Raw genomic sequence first — 15516 nt, forward strand, 5'->3', positions numbered from 1 at the left:
TTCATTAGATTTTTAAATGTCAAGTTGTTCACAGATTTGTTTTGAGCAGTTTCATGAGCAAACTCCTTTTCTTCTTGCAATAGTTCCTACATTAAAATCTGGTGTTAAAAACAACCACAGCTAGGCTAGTTGGCTACCAAGTGCTGAGTAAATATTAGAAAAATATTTTTTTAAATATAGTTTTTGTTTATTAGCAAATTTTTACTAGCCATTTTAATAGGCAGTGTATGGAATGTAAATGTCAACATATTTGTACAAACAAATTTATTTATTCACAAACTCAGTCTTTCTTTTCCCAGCAATACTACAACATTAAACAACAGTCTTATTTTTTTGGAGGGTCAAGTGATCATGGGATCTCATCTGGATTTCACAACTGGATATGGTCTGAATTTGAAGTATGCTGAAGATGCCTTTTGCACTCTGGAACTTAAGGTAAAGTATACATTTAATATTGTACTTGAGGGTTTGTTTTGAGGGTTAAACAAGGCATGTATAGGAGCACAAGCAGTCATCTCTAATACGATGCGTGTGTTGCAGACTTAATTTGTGTGTATGTGCCGGAGACCAGAGAGGATGCTGTCCTTAAAAAGATGGAGCTCTTATGCTGAATTGATACCAAATGCGAACTTCAGTATTCAGGTGAGTGTAATAGATACAAGTCATTGCAAATACATTAAAAAGAGGGAAATTTGTACTGGACGGCACAAATGAAGTGAAATGCAAAACACATTTGTGAATGTGTGTGTAATAAAGTTCGTTGTTGTTGAGGGAAGAAGAAGACAGGGTCGGCGATTCAGGTAAGCAAATATTTTTATTATCTTTCAATGCCACCACACATGTATCGGTGTATGTGTGTGTGTGCTCTTTCCTCTCCCGACTGCTCCTCCTGTTCTCTTTAAGACAGTAGTCTCTCCGGCCCAATCACTAGAAAGACAGGTGTTATTTATCATTTCTGATTGACCCGCTGATTAGCCACCGGGCTCCTAGCATGCTCTCCCCCCTGTGGTATTCACATCAATCTCTTATTTTCTTTTTTACATTTTTTTTTGTGAAACATATGTATGACATTGTTTCCAACTGACTGAATGTGTTCTCTTACTATCGTCAAGTAGCGTTAATCTTCTAACAACTTTTTATTTGGTACTTTATATGCAGGTTCCTTTGTAATGCTAGGGTGAGAAAATAACAAACTGATAATTTTAAGGTGAATTACCCCATTAATTTGTTAAAATAATTTGAATAATCATTCAGTTATTTTTTTTTAATGAATGTGTATTTGCAAACACAAATGTGTACACATATCTGATATTTGTTTTATTCACACTCCGTTACAAATCTGTATGTCTTTTTTTCACTAGATAAGTCATATTTTAGCTCAAGAAAAATGTAAGAATTACTGTATAAAAATATTTAAACAGTTTATTTTTGCTGCCTTTTTGTGTAATATTGACCACCAAATGAGCTTTCGTTGCATAGTGATTGCTTTATATGTTGTGTAAAACATTACAATTGATAAAAATTTTGCTTATTTCTCATTTGTTCCTGATTTCTCTGGCTGATTCTGATGTTACTATCCCAAAATGTATAAAATGGTAAAAAGTCATGAGTTTCTCTTTTTTCCGTAGCAACTCCGGCAAGATGCTTACTCACAGAGAAATCTGCCATTGAGTCCTCAAAGGACATGTTGGACCCTCACAGGCAAGGTCAACGAGCTCATATATTCTGTACATCATCACCTTTTAAATTAATTTAGTTAAATTATTTATTTTGTATTTCATTTATCTACATACATGTTAGGGAGTACTGAATAAAAAATATATTAATGCTAAAATAATAGTTAAATTGTTCAACATTATTATACAGTAATTGTGGTCTTTAATTTGACTTTTATCAAAAAAAAAAGGAAAAAATTATCTTTTTACAGAGACTGTAATAAATGCTATAAATGTGACATATGCTATCACTGACATACTGTATGCTGTCTATGTCTAATGTATCCAGAGCAGATGCTCTGGTGATCATGGATGAGGCAAGAGCATGACCGTGACAGACAAGTATCTGCATTGATTTCATGGGCTATTCTGAACACCTGCTGTTGACCGACTCAAACCTGAACCTTCTCCATGACGGACACTCACGGGTTCTCAAGCCCTTCAGAGTCTTTTAGACCACAGCTCTACCCTTTATGTTTGGCCAGAGGAGAATTGATCCTTGGCTGAGCCTGATTTCTTTAACGTTCTTTAACGTGTGGTCTTGAAAAATCTTAATTTGAAGGGCTATGTGGCCCTTCCCTTTACCTCTACACCACCAAGCTAATGAAGAGAATTGGGACACTGGACCTCTTCATGGCAACGCGCGGACTGAGGGGGAAGGGCCAAGATGTAGAATTGAGATTGGGCCTTAATCAAAGGCTCTACTATAAGGATATGGTGAAACATATTTGATGTTTTTTGTGCACTTCTTTGTTGAAGCACAATACATTTTGTACAGTACATGTGCAGACTTTGCACAGTCATGGACTTTCTGGAATATCATGGCATTTTAAAAGATCTGTTCTTAAATTGTAATGTTTTATTCTGAAAGACATTTTCTGCAGTATTTTTTACTATTTTTAATAAAATAAAAATATATTTTTAAATGATTTTGTAAAAATTCTTCTGAGGTTTTAATAAAAACTGTTTGAATTGTTCAATTTTGTGTATTTGACTTTTATTGAAGTTGCATTTAACATATATTTAGTAAGAAAACTAATATATTTATGGTATATTGCGTGTGTGTTTAAAATGCACTCATAATTAATTTCTAATGTACTTGTAATACAGAAAAAATACACTTTAATGTCACTAAGCAAGCATGAAATTAGCATACATAGTATGCTTATTTAAAGTGTACTTCATATACTTAAAGTTGTTCCAATTTAGCACACAAAAGTACACTAAATACACTTAAAGTTGTACTTCAGTGCAATTTTATTACAACTAAAATATACTTTGCACAAAATTAATATGTCCAAAATGTCACACTTAAGTAAACTAATCATTAATACACTTAAAATATACTGACAATTAGTCCGGATACAAGTATACTAAGCATTTTTTTTTTTTCACTAGGGAACCCCATGTATGAATCCATTCTCTTCTGCCTTAACGGGAGATTTTGCCTATAGCACTCCTCTGTGCTATAATGGTCTGTGTTGTAATGCATACCAGCACAAAGAATATGTTTGCGTATTACAGCAGCATGATAATACCACAGTGCCGTTAGGATTCTCTTCCCCCATATGTTAACCACATAAGTCATGGGCACACAGGCCACGTACTGCACGGTATCAAAATTCTGAGAGTGATGATGACTATGGACTTTGGGAGTCCCCACTTTGTGTCCTGGTCAATATGATGGTACCACCCCATGGAGGGAGTTTCTCTATTGATTTGAGAGCTGTGCAAAAGCGAATCACTAATCATCAGACAATCAGAAATCATCAGACTATGGCCATCCAATTAAAATTTTGTTTAATGGGTGCAGCAGGAGCAATAGTCCATAGGAAACCACGATCATCTCAGTGGGACTACATTCGCCTAGATGAGAAAATTGAGGTCGCATATGGCCCTTCTTCGGAGCATGCTGCTGCAGTTGCTAGTGAGTTGAGACAGCATGTCCGCAAACCAGGGGAATCACTACATGTACTAAGGGATGACACATATGAGAGGGTATCGGGGGCCTATAGTGATAGGAAAGAAAGAGAGCAGGATGCTATAGAAGTAGAAGTGTTCACTCATTCTTTAAGGGATACTGAGATTGTACAGAAGCTATTGGAGAAACGACCACACACCCTCGCCCAGGCTTATGATATCGCTCGTTGCTATGAAACCACTAAACCATGTCACTAGTCTCACAGAAACAGGAGTACATGGACTGTTATATCATAAGCCCCGCACAGTTGTGGTAAGGGAAGGGGATGAAGCGGTCATGGTAAAAGCTACCTCCACAACCAGTTTTAAAGCAGTTTCATCTGAGCGTCAGCACATGCCAGCCTCACAAAGAGGCTCTGAAGACATTAAATGGAAGGAAATTCGCTGTCATAACTGCACAGGTGTTGGGCATATAAAAAGGAATTGCCCCTCACCCAGGAAAACAACCAGGGGCCCATCTCCCATCTCTATGTCTCAAATGTGATTCATTTGAAACATTATAGTCAAGAAATGAGTATCCACATGACTATCCAGGGGTTAAATGTCTGTGCTGTATTGGACAATGGGGCACGGAAGAGTGTGTTGCCCTTGCAGCTGTACAATGCCATGTGTCCGGATTTCCAGACCCCACTCCAGCCGTCAGTGGTGAAGACAATTGTGGGGGTGGGTCCTGGCGATGTTTTAGTGATAGGTGAGAGTCACATTCCAGTCCAGATAAATAACCTACAAGTGACTGTGCACTTCTTGGTGGCAGACATCGCAAGTGGGGAGGCACTTCTGGGTCATCCATTCCTCACCCAGGCTCAAGCACATCTTGATTTCAGGAATAATTGCATCATACTTTTCGGTGAGGAAGTGCCATACTGTCAGGCTATGGATATACCGAAGACACAAGCAGTGAGGGTGGCCAGAACAGTGGTGGTTGAGGCAGGTTTGGAGTATGTAGTCAGGGGCAATATTAATTCCAAGAACCACCCTAAAGGGGAAGTGATGTTAAGCCCCATCAGAGGCTTTGTCGAAAAATATAAAGTACTGGTTGCTCGCGTGCTGGTGGATGCTCAGCCCTCCATGAGCATACCGCTCCGCATATTCAATCCGGGGAGCACAGCTGTAACCATCAAAAGAGGATCTATAGCAGGTTTTCTTAAACCTGCTAAAGCTTTAGAGTCTGTCAGGAGGCCAGCCAGTGCTCAGTCATCCGGGGAAAATACTGTTCGCAGCATTTACAGGAGTTGTATAATCAAAGTGTGGCTGATCTTAGCCGAGATGAACAGTCTTAGCTAGGTCAATTACTCCGCAATTATGGAAGTGGGTTTTCAACTGGACCTACCGATTTGGGCCGCACTAATCTGGTGCAGCATGCTATCATGACACGGCCGGGAATGGTCATTAAGCTACTCCCACGTCGAATGGCCCTAGAAAAGCAACAAGATGCTGACCAACAAGTAAAGCAAGGTCTAGAGGCTGGATTGACCCATCCCAGTAATAGTAGCTGGGCTTCCCCTATAGTAACAGTGCATAAAAAAGATTGCACTCACCGTCTTTGTGTGGATTATCGTGCTTTAAATGATTGCACCATCAAGGATGCTTATCAATTGCCACGTATACAGGATACATTGGACACCCTCCACGGCTCCATGGTTCAGCACATTGGACCTAGCCTCTGGGTATTGGCAGGTGGAATTGACGCCCACCGAACCACTGCCTTTTGCACCAGAAAGGGGCTATTTGAATGGAATGTAATGCCGTTTGGATTATGTAATGCCCCTGCAACTTTTCAAAGGCTTATGGACAGGGCATAAGCCAGTTCGCAGATCGAGACAAGCCTGGTGTATCTGGATGATATAATTGTGCTGGGTTGTGATGTTCCAGAGATGCTACAGCGTCTAAGTCAAGTTTTTGATAGGCTGCATACTGCTAACTTGAAGCTGAAGCCATCAAAGTGTTGCCTGTTCCGCCGACAAGTAGCATATCTGGGCCACATTGTCTCCAAATAAGGGGTGACCACTGACCCCTCTAAAATACGAAAAGTGTAGGATTGGCCCATACGTAAATCCATCAGAGAAGTTCATCAATTTGTTGGGTTGGCATCATATTATCGACGATTCGTGAAAGACTTTGCCACCATAGCTGAGCCTCTCCATGCCTTGACTAGGAAATATGCTCGGTTTCAGTGGACCTGGTGGCCTGGTGTGCACAAGCCTTTAGTTTGTTACAACAAATCAGAAATTCATTTTTTATGTGGTTTATGTAATATTAATTAAAAAACAGGTTTTAATTTAAAAATGTGTTCTCTTTCTGACAAATCAAGGAAGCAGGAAAAATCAGAACCAACATACAAGAACTTGTACGTGACCAACAAAAATGCTACACCTAAGTTTGTAGTTAAATTGCTTTTTTTTTTTTTTTACTAGATTGTAGTTAAAAAATAAATTGCTTTAAACTAATTTTAATGGTCTACAATTATTTTGTATGCATTTTATGCTGTCTTTACAGTAATTACACACGTCTGTATGCACCAATAGTGATTGAAAGTGATTCAGAAGGGTCAGACCAGAGTACACAACATGTTGAAGAGGAATGGATGTAATTTATTAATTATGTTGTTTCTAAATTATTCACTCCATTTTTATAGCATCATGATTGATTGGCTTAATCAAAATCTTTGTGTTTTACAGCTCAGATGCAATCTCTGCTGCAGACATTGTGTCAGATCTCTCACAGAAAATCATGAGGACGTCTTGCAGTAGATTCAACAAAAATCGAGCAAATATTTGGGATGGAGCAGTTCGTGGTTTTAAACGTGCATCATATGATCCATTGCATGACATGCTTGTCAAATTCACAGACGATGAAGGCTCAACTGAAGATGCAGTTGACACAGGTGGTCCAAAATGTGAGTTTCTAACCCTAATGGACTGTTTAAAAGCACGGCGAATTTTTGATGGACCAGAAAACGGGAGATTTCTCACCTTTAATAATGCAGGTAAATTATTTACTTCAAGCTTGTAACTGCTTAATAATTTACGTTACTGTCTTTTTCACTAAGTCTAGAAAAAATATATTTTCTTGTAGCTGTCAGAGAAGATGAGTACTTCCTTGCTGGCCGGATGATTGCAGTCTCTATTGTACATGGTGGTCCAGGTCCTCGCTTTTTATCGAACATGCTGTATGATTACCTCATTGGTAGGACTGACATTAATGGAACAGTTGAGGATGTAACAGATGAAACCATGAAGGCAGCTTTAATTGAGGTGCATCAAGTTTCTTTTAAGTCATTTATTTGTTTGTTCATTTAAAGGCACAATATATATTTTTGCTATATATATATATATATATATATATATATATATATATATATATATATATATATGTATATATGTATATATATATATATATATATATATATATATATATATATATATATATATATATATATATATATATATATATATATGTGTGTGTTATTTGTAATTTAATTGCAACCATTTACCCCAGATATCAAGTGCAGAATCACTAGATGAATTGCACGCACTGATTGAGAAGTATGAAAGCTTGCTGCAGACTGCTGGGTGTTTTGATTTCCCACAAAGTGTAAAAGGCAAAGACAACATTGTGAAGGATTTCATACTGTGGTACATTATATACAGAAACCAATACTCTGTACAAAGGTAAGTCTTGTTCCTAATTTGAGATAATATAATAATTTGTTATTTGTTACTTTGTGATTTCTATTTGGGTTATAGATTTAGGGATGGGCTTTCCACCCTGGATGTCATCAATGCCCTGGAACAACACCCTATTGCATTCAGACCCTATATGTGCTACAGTGTTGACAGACTAACATCTGTATCTCTGGAGGATGTCTTCAAGCCACAGCTCAGTGAACCTGGAAGCACCAGACGACAAAAAGAAACAAGAATACTGGGATACTGGAGAGACTATCTGCTTGACACTGGAGGTAAAGAATTGAACATTATATTTTATTGTTGTTGATAACAAATTTTGTGATATTCTTTTGTTTTTTGTTTCATCTTTTCAGAACAAGAAACAGGAGTCTCCCTCCAGAACATTTTGATGTTTGCCACGGGATTAGATTCACTGCCTCCTTCAACAATTGTGCCACAGCCCAGACTCATTTTTGAAAGGTCTTCTAAATTTTCCATTGCAAGCACCTGTGCCAACACAATCAAATTGCCAGTGTCAAAAAGCTATGATGAGTTCAAAAATGCAATGGATTTTGGAATTCAAAACTCACCTGGTTTTGGATTGCGCTGATTAGTATTAAAGTACGGAAAGCCAGTTTTTGCCACTGAACGAATTTTTTTTTTTAAAGGTTATTGCAAATTTTCATATCAGAATTGCATGATACAAACACAATTTTATTTCTGACTTTATAACTTCTGAGGAAAAATTCAGAATTCTAAGATTTTTTTTATAACCTTTTTTATTTTTTATTTAATGATGAAAACTAGGGTTTTTGAGTGTTTTTGTTTACCCTTAGTTATTGTTTAAAAAAAAGGAAAGAAAATGTGTAAATTATTGATATTGTGGTATTGTTTGTAGATTCCACAAAAATATATTAAAAAAAATGATGAAAACTGGCATCCATACTAAAAGGATAGTTCACCCACAAATAAAAGTTAATAATAATTTATTCACCCTCGTATTGTTTCAAACATGTATGAGTTTTGAGTAATGTTAGTTACCAGACACTTGACAGTACATACTGACCTCCACTGTACTTTTATTTTCTACCACGGTAGTCAGAAAGTGCTATCAAGTGGCTGGTTACCAACATTATGCAAAATGTCATCTTTTTTGTTTAACAAAAATAACAAACTTGTATGGGTTTATATAAATTGATAACTTTCATTTTTGGGTGAGTTATGCCTTTGAATTTCTTTTTTCTGTTTAAATGTGGGCCATGTTCTTTAAAGTTATGTAGTTCTCCACACCAGCCTCCCAAGTGTGAGGTGTAGTTAGATTGGTTTGAGCATGTAGTTCTTCAAAGTGTGCCTGCAACTGTCCATCTCCACATGTGGAGATGTGCTTCCTGTGAGATGCTAAATCCAGATTCTCTTCCATTGAACCTTTGAATAAGGTAGTAAAAAAAGTCTACCATTTTGTTTAATAAAAAAAAAAAACTACAGTATTAAATACATAACAAAGTTTATTGGCATTTTATTCTTTAAATCAAAAAATTTAGTTGTTCATCCCCAAAATATAACTAATAAACCTAAAGCAATCTAAAGCTTAAGGTTTGCTTCTGTGGAGTAGTATTTTATCTAAATTTTCTATTCCACAAAAGAGAGTTGCAAAAGTTTGGCTTTTTGTGTTAATTAAAATCTTAATTTCATTACAAAAGTTAAAAAACTTTTTAAACTCACATACCAACCTTTGTGGAAGAGAGTACATGGCATCAGGTTTACCAGAAGGACAGCGAGATTGTTTAACTGCCCTAATGGTATGAGTGTTCCATGATTCTTTGTATTCATCAAGGTCCTTCTGCAGTACAGTTAAAAACGCAAAACGCATTAAGCATATCTGCTCATGACTGCCATTAAAGAGCTGTCTGTCTTTCAAGTCATTGAGAAGATCCATCCAAAATTGAGACCTGTATGAACAGACCAACATCAACATCCCTTTTACACATTAGGCTTTTTATTATAACATATTTAACATATCCAACTAAAACTCAGCAAGAAATGTTCAATACAATCTAAAAATGACCACCAGCTTTCAATTCTTTGGTTTGTGATTGAGGAGCCATACATATGGCTTGAAGCCCCTGCAAGGTCATCCATGTGTGTGGATCTCAAAGAACAGTGGATTGCGGCCATTGTTCCATTTTCAGTGCCACAGTCAGTGCGAAGTAGTTTCGGTATGACTCCAAATTCAGTGGCACATTGTAGGTAATTATGAGCTATAATGTCTGGGTCATTATTGCTAGCTCCACAAATTAACCACATAACTTTGCTTGAGTAACCATCAATGCATCCACTTATAGCCAAACCATATGGTTTTAATTTGTCATAGCCATCAACATGCCAGACATGATTAGGCCCCAAAGAATGGTAAACCCTTCTCACAAATCTTCTTCTTGAGCGTTGTTCAATGCCTAATGGATCAAGGTCTGCCATCATAAACATTACATCTTGCCTTCTAACTGTAAGATTGTGTTTTTGCCGTAAAGTCTGACACATTGTTCGGTAGCCACAATGTTGTCCAGAACCACTCAACTCTTCAATAACAGCAGACTGAACAATTTCCAAAGGTGAGTAGTTTTTTCGCCTGTACAAGGACAGGTTTTTCAGTTTTGTTTTTAAGGTACGAAGGCTTATTTTAATGTTGTGTTTCAATGCCAAAAAATCTAGAATGACACTGTAACTGTGTCCATCTCTGAAGTATTTTCGAAGAAGATCATCCTCACAAAATTGGACAGATGAGTCTAACATCTATAAAAAAAAAAAGAATTAAAATTATGTTAAATGACTCCTGCTGAAAAAAAATACTGCATATGTTGACAAGGTATGTTTTGATGCTGGTCATTTAATCATTGTTTTGGTAATAATCATTGTTTTGGTCTGTATAATTAATATCTATTTAATCAGAAGTAATCAGTGTTCCACTGCCACCTAGTGGTTGGGAGCATTTCCATTGTGTTACGTTTTTAGTGTTGCAGCATTTTTCATCTTAGTGTTGCAGCGTTTTCATCTTAGTGTTGCAGCTTTTTCATCTTAGTGTTGCAGCTTTTTCATCTTAGTGTTGCAGCATTTTTCATCTTAGTGTTGCAGCATTTTCATCTTAGTGTTGCAGCATTTTTCATCTTAGTGTTGCTGCATTTTTCATCTTAGTGTTGCAGCATTTTTCATCTTAGTGTTGCAGCTTTTTCATCTTAGTGTTGCAGCATTTTTCATCTTAGTGTTGCAGCTTTTTCATCTTAGTGTTGCAGCATTTTTCATCTTAGTGTTGCAGCATTTTCATCTTAGTGTTGCAGCATTTTTCATCTTAGTGTTGCAGCGTTTTCATCTTAGTGTTGCAGCATTTTTCATCTTAGTGTTGCAGCATTTTTCATCTTAGTGTTGCAGCTTTTTCATCTTAGTGTTGCAGCTTTTTCATCTTAGTGTTGCAGCATTTTTCATCTTAGTGTTGCAGCATTTTTCATCTTAGTGTTGCAGCTTTTTCATCTTAGTGTTGCAGCTTTTTCATCTTAGTGTTGCAGCATTTTTCATCTTAGTGTTGCAGCATTTTTCATCTTAGTGTTGCAGCATTTTCATCTTAGTGTTGCAGCATTTTTCATCTTAGTGTTGCTGCATTTTTCATCTTAGTGTTGCAGCATTTTTCATCTTAGTGTTGCAGCTTTTTCATCTTAGTGTTGCAGCATTTTTCATCTTAGTGTTGCAGCTTTTTCATCTTAGTGTTGCAGCATTTTTCATCTTAGTGTTGCAGCATTTTTCATCTTAGTGTTGCAGCATTTTTCATCTTAGTGTTGCAGCTTTTTCATCTTAGTGTTGCAGCATTTTTCATCTTAGTGTTGCAGCATTTTCATCTTAGTGTTGCAGCATTTTTCATCTTAGTGTTGCAGCGTTTTCATCTTAGTGTTGCAGCATTTTTCATCTTAGTGTTGCAGCATTTTTCATCTTAGTGTTGCAGCGTTTTCATCTTAGTGTTGCAGCTTTTTCATCTTAGTGTTGCAGCATTTTTCATCTTAGTGTTGTAGCATTTTTCATCTTAGTGTTGCAGCTTTTTCATCTTAGTGTTGCAGCATTTTTCATCTTAGTGTTGCAGCATTTTTCATCTTAGTGTTGCAGCTTTTTCATCTTAGTGTTGCAGCATTTTTCATCTAAGTGTTGCAGCTTTTTCAACTTAGTGTTGCAGCATTTTCATCTTAATGTTGTTGTGTTTTGCACTACTGGGCCACCGTAGTGACGTCACGCGAAGCGGCTTCCGGGTCCAAGCGCTCTATTCAACTGAATGGGGAGACTCATGAAATGGTAATAATAAACGTTTACAAAGCAATTTAAGGCTTTCGAAAATCTCAATCGCAGTATATATGTCCATGCCTAATATCCGATGTCAGAAAGTGATTCATTTTTTTTAATTGTTACATTTTTGGTATTTGTTATGCAGCAAGCCCAGAGATTGTTGTGTAAACTATGATTTTATATAAAATTAACTTTAATGTGTGATAGGAATAAAACGTGATCATAAACAAATGATTTTTCCACTCAAATGAATGGCGACTTGAACCCGGAAACAGTATTACATACGTCATCACTTAACAAGCGGATATGGTTTTGCATCTAAACTCTTCAAATGTAACAATTGTTTTTAGTTGTCCTGAAGTGAATGTTTTCTTTAGCTTAATTATCTGGGCTGTTCTTTTTTTTTTTTTTTTTTTTGACAGCAATACATTAAAAGCAATTGAACGAACTAATGACTCTGGTATTTATTTTTATGTTTTTGTATGTGTGGTACTGTTGTGTCTGTCTTCAAATACTTGCACCAGTGTTGCTACTACCTGTCTGTTGACTATCTGCTGAACATTTACAGAATAGTAACCATGCTGTCTATGATGTTGGCTCCTTACAGTCATTTAACAGCATTTCTTAGGTTTTCACTTCATTTTGATGGGCCTAGTGTGACAACAGATGAGCAGATAAATGTAACTTAAAGTAAACTAACTGTCTACTGAAAGTTAGGTTAAATGCAACGAATATGTAACATGAAATTAGCTCATTTTATGAATATTAATAATCAACAATAACGGTTTATTCTTAATTATTAATATTCCGGCTTAAGCTTCAGTCAGTTTGGTCAAACAAGCATATGATTGTATATGATCATGCTCGCGCGACCGAGCGGACTCCCAGATTATGAATATTAATTATCAACAATAACAAATTATTATTAATCATTAATATTCTAGATCAATTTATTGTTAATTTGGCCAAACAAACACAAGCAGAGCCGGCGCTCTTCCGAGCGGGCACGGTAATCTATTCATTTAGAACAAAGGGAATTTAATTGCTACTTCTTGTGAAGTAGATTAATCATTCGAAAGTATTAAACAACTTATAATAGCTAGGCAGGGGAATCTGTATTTCAGTGACATATTCTCGTGAGGCAAACAATACAACTAATTTGATTATAATGGAATTTATTGACTAGTCAGACGGATAACGAACAAACGCACAAACATACATTAAACACGGAACAAAAAGGTAAACCACGTGGAGATATCGGGTCTATAGAACGTGTAACAACAAAGAGAAATAGTAAAGCGAGGAAATAGAGATTTCAGGTAAAAGAGTGACAAAACTTTCAGTTCCACCACACCATTCAGGACCACCAAGATTATAGAAAACACCTTTTTGATAAAAGGGGCACAGCTTAATCGCATAACTAAAGGTACCTGGACTTAATGAATGGGATCTCTCTCTTTATGCTTCCGTCCTGATAAAACTCCTTTGATGTCCTTCTTGATGCGTTGAGTTTGTAATGCAGTTCGGACGAACACGATCGCAAACTTTAAACTGAGTTTACTTTGCCGGAAAAATAAAGTAAACGTGGTGGAAAAGTCCATGCGGCTGTGAAGAGCCGTGTGCATCATGTGTTGTAAAATGTCAGCAGAAACCCATCGGTACCAAACAAAGGTACATCAACATAATTTTTCATATCCTTACATATTTATGCTTTACAAAGGCCTAAAGGGAACATGCATACAGGTTATAAGAGAGGTTACACAGGTAAGAAGTCAGAAATGAGGTACAAAGTTTACAAAACATAACACTTTAGTTTTGTGCTGTTTCAGGATTTTCTGAGTGCATTTTCTTTATGTTAGAACAGCCTCATGGGTGTGTGTGTGTGTGTGTGTGTGTGTGTGTATTTGGGCAGGAATGCCTTTGAAGTTCCCCTGCTTATCTCTCCAGTCCCCCTAGATTACTTAAGCTGTCACGAAAATCCAGACTTCTTGGAGCCAGGAGTCGTAAAACTCTTCTGTCGACCAAAGCCAGACCGTGATAAAATCAATAAGAAATTTTATCTGTGGACTGTACGCTACAAATAGTTAGGTGAACACGTTAGCAAATACATGTATGAAATTTGTACCTAACCCTAACTTTATATTTGTTTAAAGTTCATTTTAAATTATGTTGCGTTGCTACTTATAGGCATCTGAATGTTTACTGAAGGTCTATTCATAAACTGATTAACAACTACATGCAGACACTGACAACAAAAAAATCTTGATGGTAAATGTACTGAAAACTTGTTGAAGATTTGTTGCATATCTACTAATACATTGTAATACACTACAACCTAATTTGGTAGCACGTAACTTATCAAAAGTTTAATAAATGTTGAGGATTTGTTGCATATCTACTAATACTTTGTTAAACATTTGTTGAAGATTTGGTACATATTTACTGATACATTGTTGAAAATCTAGATCCTTAATGCTGAGGATTTGTTGCTTATCTACTGATACTATGTTGAACACCTGTTGAAGATTTGTTACATATTTACTGATACATTGTTGACCATCTAGAACCTATATTGGTGACAACTTACCAAGTTTAATAAATGTTTACATGTTGTAGACATTGTAATGATTGCCTAGAAACATTTAAAAAACAATCTACATATACTACCCAGATGAGAGTAAACAGATAAGAACTTGAAAAGTAACTTATGGTCAACAGACTATCAAAAGGGGGACCATCAAAATAAAGTGTTACCAAACTTTGCCCTGAAATCATTGGTCAAGAATGCTGAACGGGTTGTCACGTGACCCGCAGGTATAACCAGACTGCTCCCAAACACCTGGGGAGAGAAAGTCCGGACAAAGAACTCGAAAAAGGTGGCCCCTTTGAGGGGCCATGGACTTTTCCCACCACACTTTTCTTATTTTCCGGCAAAGTACACTCAGTTACAGTTTGCGTTCGTGTTCGTCCGAACTGTATTACAAACTTAACGCCTTAAAAAGGAAGAAGAGAAGAGAAGAAACCGAAGAGAGACTCGCATAAGGAGAGAGACCCCAGACATTAAAGTCCATGTATTTTTAGTTATGCAAATAAGCTGTGCCCCTTTTATCAAAAAGGTGTTTTTTATAATCTTGGTGATCCTTAATGGTGCGTGTGGAACTGAAACCAGATTTTGCCACTCTTTATCTGAAATCTATATTTTCGCGCTTTACTATCTCTCTCTGTTTGTTAGCCTACATGTTTTATGGACCCATATAGCCACGTAGTTTACCTTTGTTCTATGTTTAATGTATGTTCATGCGTTTGTTTGTTATCTGTCTGACTAGTCAATAAATCCCATTATAATCAAATGTATTGTTTGCCTCAGAGAAAATGTCACTGAAATACAGATTCCCCTGCCTAGCTGTTATAAGTTGATTAAAACTTATAAATGATTAATCTACTTCACAAGAAGTAGCAACAATTCCCTTTTCTAAATGAATAGATCATTACCGTGGCCGCTCGGAAGAGAGGCTCTAGTTATGTTTGTTTGGTCAAATTAACAATAAATTGATCCAGAATATTAAAGGATTTATGATAATTTGTTATTGTTGATAATTAATATTCATAATCTGAGAGTCAGCTCGGTCGAGCGGTAAGGATCAGATACAATCTTATGTTTGTTTGACCAGGTTGACTGAAACTTAAGCCGGAATATTAATAATTAAGAATAAACCGTTATTGTTGCTAATTAATATTCATAAAATGAGCTAATTTCTGTTACATGTTATACTTGAGCTTATGTAATACTTGAGCTTATGTTATACTTGAGTTTATGTTATACTTGAGCTCAT

General features: G+C 36.4%; 1 protein-coding gene across 4 annotated transcripts in view; it reads left to right on the plus strand.

Moving 5' to 3' along the window:
• The window catches only part of LOC137495523 (G2/M phase-specific E3 ubiquitin-protein ligase-like), a 30032-nt gene extending 19616 nt beyond the window's left edge, over nucleotides 1-10416 (plus strand). For 2 of the 4 annotated variants that reach the window (XM_087254192.1, XM_087254193.1), the window contains 6 exons: nucleotides 6192-6281; nucleotides 6374-6681; nucleotides 6771-6949; nucleotides 7194-7366; nucleotides 7442-7656; nucleotides 7738-10416. In XM_087254192.1, coding sequence (XP_087110318.1) covers nucleotides 6192-6281; nucleotides 6374-6681; nucleotides 6771-6949; nucleotides 7194-7366; nucleotides 7442-7656; nucleotides 7738-7973 — 1201 coding nt within the window. In that variant the 3' untranslated portion in view covers nucleotides 7974-10416. Of the gene's footprint in view, nucleotides 1-176; nucleotides 436-540; nucleotides 643-6006; nucleotides 6043-6191; nucleotides 6282-6373; nucleotides 6682-6770; nucleotides 6950-7193; nucleotides 7367-7441; nucleotides 7657-7737 lie in introns of those variants that run through there. The other 2 variants (XM_087254191.1, XM_087254190.1) reach the window with 2 other exon arrangements.
• The last annotated feature ends 5100 nt before the right edge of the window (nucleotides 10417-15516 follow it).

This window comes from Danio rerio, chromosome 5 (genome assembly GCF_052040795.2).
Source record: "Danio rerio strain M-AB ecotype USA chromosome 5, GRCz13ab, whole genome shotgun sequence".
NCBI classification, from domain to species: domain Eukaryota; kingdom Metazoa; phylum Chordata; class Actinopteri; order Cypriniformes; family Danionidae; genus Danio; species Danio rerio.